The 5,615-nt window shown below is 41.6% G+C and overlaps 1 protein-coding gene across 1 annotated transcript in view; it reads right to left on the minus strand.

The window, feature by feature from the left end:
- Positions 1–4,670: 4,670 nt before the first annotated feature.
- LOC129342593 (C-reactive protein-like) overlaps positions 4,671–5,615 on the minus strand; it is a 13,610-nt gene continuing 12,665 nt past the window's right edge. The window contains exon 2 of the mRNA XM_054998441.1: positions 4,671–5,615. This exon is cut by the window's right edge and continues 252 nt beyond it. Coding sequence (XP_054854416.1) covers positions 5,236–5,615 — 380 coding nt within the window. The 3' untranslated portion in view covers positions 4,671–5,235.

The following is a 5,615-nucleotide window of genomic DNA, read 5'->3' on the forward strand; positions in this document are numbered from 1 at the left end:
TCCTCTTCTAATTTTTTCAAGGTTTGCTCTTGGCACTGCAAGAAAACAGGCATTCATCCTCCTAAACCAGCAATCCATCTATGTAGTGGAAAGCCTACTAAGGCCTTTTCCCCCAATCAGCCCAATTTTATTTCTTCATTTACTTATTTTACATTGATTCTAGTCCACCTTTCACAGTGGGACTCAAGGTGGATTGCATAGCATAAGTCAATACGATCAACAGGTTGGGACATTCGATAAACAATGCACTGGGATATGCAAATGCAAATTTGTAGAAGCTGGAAGCAAGCATAAATACGATAAAGAGCTGGGGAAAATGCTGAAGCAAAGCAGAAGCAAATTAACATGCCATATTAAACAACGCAGAAACTGGCCACTAGGAACATGCTTACAACAACGGAGAGTACACAGTAGTATAGCCTTCAGTCCCTGCCCCTTTACCAATGCATCTCCCTTTTTTTAATTTTATGAGTGATTTTCTCTTTTAAATTTTCTTTTAAATCTATTTATGGTTTTAACTGTATAAATTAATTCTAATATGTGTTTAAACTGTTGTAAACCACCCTGAGCCCTTCATGGGGAGGGCAGAATAGAAATCCAAAGTAAATAAAATAAATAAATAAAATAAATCTTTGAACCATTTCATTATAGAATATGGGGGGGGATCTCTCCTGAATTATTTATTTATTTGATTTTTAGTCTTCTCTCCTCGCAAGCAGGCTCAAAGTGGATGACAATGTAATACATATACATACATACATACATACATACATACATACATACATACATATATATATATATATATATATATATATATATATATATATATATATATATATATATATACACACACATACATATATATATATATACATATATATACACACACACACATACATACATATACATATATATATATATACATATATATATATAATAACAACGCATACATTGCACATGGGTGAAACTTACTGTGTGCACGCACATTACGTGCATGTGCTCCAGAGTTTTCATTGTTGCACCGGGAATGACGTCATTCCTGGTGCAACAATGAAGGCTCTGGAGTGTGCAGGAGTGCGCTCTGGAGCTCCTGTTCCCATTCCCCACACCTTCCCCCCCAGTCAAGTAAGAAGTGACAGGGGGTAGGGGCTGGGAGTATGGGATCCCCCATCCCAACTGGGAGATCTGGGAATCCAAAATGAAGCTATGAGGGACCACCTTCTGGTGTTATGAGGAAATGAGCTGCAGTGGTCAGCACTGGTTTGATGATGATGATGATGATGATGATGATGATGATGATGATGATGATGAGAGGTCCTTCCTTCTGCTTCTGTTGCCCCTGGACAGTGGCTAGGGGCACAATACTAATTGGCAGGGCTTTTTTTCAGCGGGAACATGGTGGAATGGAGTTCCGGAACCTCTTGAAAATGGTCACATGGCTGGTAGCCCCGCCCCCTGATCTCCAGACAGAGGGGAGTTTAGACTGCAGCGCAGAGGGCAATCTCAACTCCCCTCTGTCTGGAGATCAGGGGGCGGGGCCACCAGCCATGTGACCATTTTCTCCAAGGGCAACCCACTGAGTTCTACCACCTATTTTCCCAGAAAAAAGCCCTGCTAATTGGGAAGAGCAGCCCAGAAACTCCTGAACTAAGTTACAATTTTTCCAAGGAATTAAAGGCTCAGAAAGTTTTCAGTGATAAAAGAAGACCTATTTGCAGTAAAGGAAGCTATTTCGGAGCAAAAGATAAGTTAAGCCAATTGTGATTAAACTGACCAGAGTGCAGAAGTTCATTCCTTTGTGGGCTGTCTGCAGGAAGAATCTGGAAGTTCAGGGCGGCTATTTATTAACTGGTCGATCAAGTCAATAAATAGCAGCTGACTAAGCAACTTGCACGAGTTAGGAAGAGGAGGTGAGCTTAGAAGTCACACTGGAGCTTGCTAGGACTGCAAAACGTGCTTAAACCTTTGCCAATCATTTGTGTTTACCTTGGTCAAGTACATGACGCTGGATCATGAAGAATTGAGTTTAAAATGCTGCAACTGAACTTTTGACCTTCTCATTGAAAGCAATAGGAACATATCTTTGAATCTAGACCGTTCAATCCATAAGCACTGAGAGCACTTCAGGGAGGAGACTCAGAGAGAGAAATCACCCCCCCCCCAAAAGTCGGATTTGAGTCCAGTGGCACCTTAGAGACCAACAAGATATTCAAAATGTAAGCTTCCGAGAGTCAGACCAATATCTTGTTCGTCTCTAAGGTGCCACCGGACTCAAATCCTGCTGTTCTACTGCAGACCCACGAGGATACCCACTTAAGACTACTCCCCAAAGTCAGGTGCCACCATACATGGGCTCTTCACTCTATGTACTCCAACACCACAGGAGTCAATGCAAGGCACACCTACGTGTGTGTTTTTTTCCTTGCCATTCCTGAGAGAACTCGATCTGATTTTGCTCTCTGGTACTGAAGTTAAATGGCTTCGATCCAGACTAGCATTTACACAGATGCAAGAAAGCAGGATTTCTCCCTTCCTCCTCCCATGGCACCTGAAATGCCCCCTAAAACTCTGTTCCCCAGAAATCCTCTGTCCCCCAGGAACAGGAGGGAGGAAGCACTGGGGGGGTGCAAGAAAGTCAACCCCCCCCCAATGTGGAAATCCTTCCACCCATGGATCTAAACCAAAAGCTGTCCATTCAGTAGGCTCTCAGAGACGACCACATGAACAGATATCGGCATATAAAATGTTTGCCCTGACCTTTGCTTGATTACTTGCTATTTCTAGCATATTATAGATCCAGAGCAGTTAGCCGTGTTAGTCTGTAGTAGCAAAATCGAAAAGAGTCCAGTAGCACCTTTAAGACTAACCAACTTTACTGTAGCATAAGCTTTCGAGAACCACAGCTCTCTTCGTCAGATGCATCTGACGAAGAGAACTGTGATTCTCGAAAGCTTATGCATTTTATCAGGGCCCGCTACGATGATTTTCTCTCCAATGTGAACTGTGAGTTCTCCATTGGGAACACAGTTCCTGAGTGTATGGACGGGGCCTGATTCGGATCAGAACTGTAATGGGGAGAAGGTGTTTCTGCCTCCTCTCCTGTACCATTTTCCTAACTTGAAACAGCCCTTGTGAACTGCTATTTGCCTGATTCTTGAGACAGGCAAAAATCTTATTTTTACAACCCACTTCTCCATGCACAGACGAGCATTCTCAATACCTGTTCCCAGGTGAGCAGCTGTCAGCTCCTTAAACTGGACATGTACTTTAGCCAACTGTGTGTCTGCTGACTGCAGGTTTTTTTAAAAGGTCTGTTAAATCTTTTACACTCAGCTGTAACTGGTAGTTAGGGCATTCACAGCTTCCCACAGCCCTCAAACAGCAGCCGTTTTCACCCCCCTTCTTTCTCATCCAAACTGTCTTTACACAACCGAGATCAAATGCCTGTTAAAGCTCATCAAAAGCCTGAAGGGAAAGGTTCCTTTGAAAAAGTGTTCTATACAGAAGAGCAAAAGAGTATATTAGAATCACTGGAAACATATATGAGCAAAAAAGAGAGTTCTGGTGACAGACACAGTCCATATTAAAGGATTTTTTTTGCTTTCCTTTTGGGGCATACTTACACACATATAGCTACCAGGGTAGGAAGTTTATCTGTGCCTAAGAAATTTCCACAGTAAGGCTGTTTCCACACACTGTTAAAGGGACAGCCACTTACCAAATGCCAGCAGCTTTTCTCCAGGAATCCACACAGCTCCATTTGCAAAATGCTGCAGGTTTCCATTTTTTGGCACCTTTTCTGGGAACACACTTCCCGCATTCCCCAAAAATGGAAGCCAAACAGAAGTCAAATGGCCTGCAGCTGTTTTGCAAACGGAGCCATGTGGATTCCTGGGGGAAAGCCGCCAGCATTCGGTGAGTGGAGCATCCTTTTAAGAGCGTGTGGAAAGTCCTGGAAATGGTAGCAGAAGAAATTAGGTAGAGGTGCCCAACGCCCACTTCTGCTCATATTCTGCTCACGGGTCACAAACAGGAAGACCAATTTTTGCCTTAAAGACCAAGTTGATTTCCAGGTTTATCTGATGAAGGAAGCTTTGACTCTTAGGAAATCAAGTTGGTCTTTAAGGCGTTGCTGGACCTAATTTTTTTAATTCAGTTTTCTACCTGGAGTGCCTGTTTCATTTAAAATGGCTGGATGAAAGCGGGTTTCTCAGTTTCCCATGCCTGTTTAGAAGGTTTTCCCCCCCTTTTTGTTGGAATTTTCCTTCAGTGTTCTGAACTGAACATGTTCTGATTCCTGCATCACTTGTGAGAGTCTGACCATTTTCTTACTAGCAATCATTTCTCCAACGACCAATCAGAAGCCCTGCTGGGCAAAAGGCCCACCCACTTCCTAAAAACACTTGGGAGGCACCAGAAAAGGTGTCCATGGGTGCCACATTGGGGACCCCTGGTTTAGGGGATGCGAAGTAGGAAAAATGAAATCTTTTTTTCCCTTTGTGTTTGTGTGTGTGTGTAATTTCAGTTTACAAACATACGAGCATAAAATGTAAATTATAATTGTACAAGCATAAAATATATAATAATAATAATAGCAACAACATAATAATAACAACATTCGATTTATATACCGCCCTTCAGGATGGTAACATCCACTCAGAGCGGTTTACAAAGTATGTTATATAAACTATAATCATTTGAATTCAATATCATACATCTATATGGAACATACTTAAATTTACATTTAATATTTCACTTCTGTTTAAATATCGTTATCCTATCCTTTCCATCTATCTTCATATCTATTAATGGCGGTTTTCACACTGTCTATAAATTGAGCCATAAATCACTGTTTGTGGCGTTTTGTAAACAGATAGCGTCAAAAATCACACGAGAAAGCCGGCAGCCTTCTGTGAGTCTCGTGCGATTTATAGACAGTGTGAAAACGGCCAATGTTTTTATTAACAAATAACATTTTTATTATAAGCATGTATTACCTAACTCTTCCCTTCTATCATACTTTGTATTAATTTAATTTTGTTCTTGATTTTCAACAATATAAGTGCATGAACAAATAAAAAGAAAAATGAAATCTTCTATTGGAGAATGCGCACTTAGAATTTTCATGGAAGTCTTCATTGGGCAAAAAGAACTGAAATTAGCAGAGCAATCTCTATCTAAATTTTAGGTTAAGTTGTCACTTCCACCTTTAGATCAGTGTCTGATTTGCAAATCCTATCCAGCTCTGCGGACAGAAAACAAAGCAGGCTTAATAGCGGCATAACCAGTGATGTTGTAACTTAATGATCTCCAGTTAATCAGACAGTCCGGAAGAGCTTCATTATACCAGGTGTGGACTACTTCATCAGGAGAGAGAACACGACTCCACATATACATATCTGTGATCTCCCCTACGAAGGATTGGTCAATGTCAAAGCCACCTCCCAGGGAATCCTGCTCTTGGCCAAGGATAATGGATGCCTCAGTGCTGATAGAATGGCCTTTCTTCAAGCTCTTCCGGACCATAGGCTGCCCATTCATCCAGAACTCCACTAATCCTGTGTCAGATTCCCAACTCACACAGATGTGCTCCCCGCCAAGTTTAGCAGTCATTT

The sequence above is a fragment of the Eublepharis macularius genome, chromosome 1 (assembly GCF_028583425.1).
Source record: "Eublepharis macularius isolate TG4126 chromosome 1, MPM_Emac_v1.0, whole genome shotgun sequence".
Taxonomy (NCBI): Eukaryota; Metazoa; Chordata; class Lepidosauria; order Squamata; family Eublepharidae; genus Eublepharis; species Eublepharis macularius.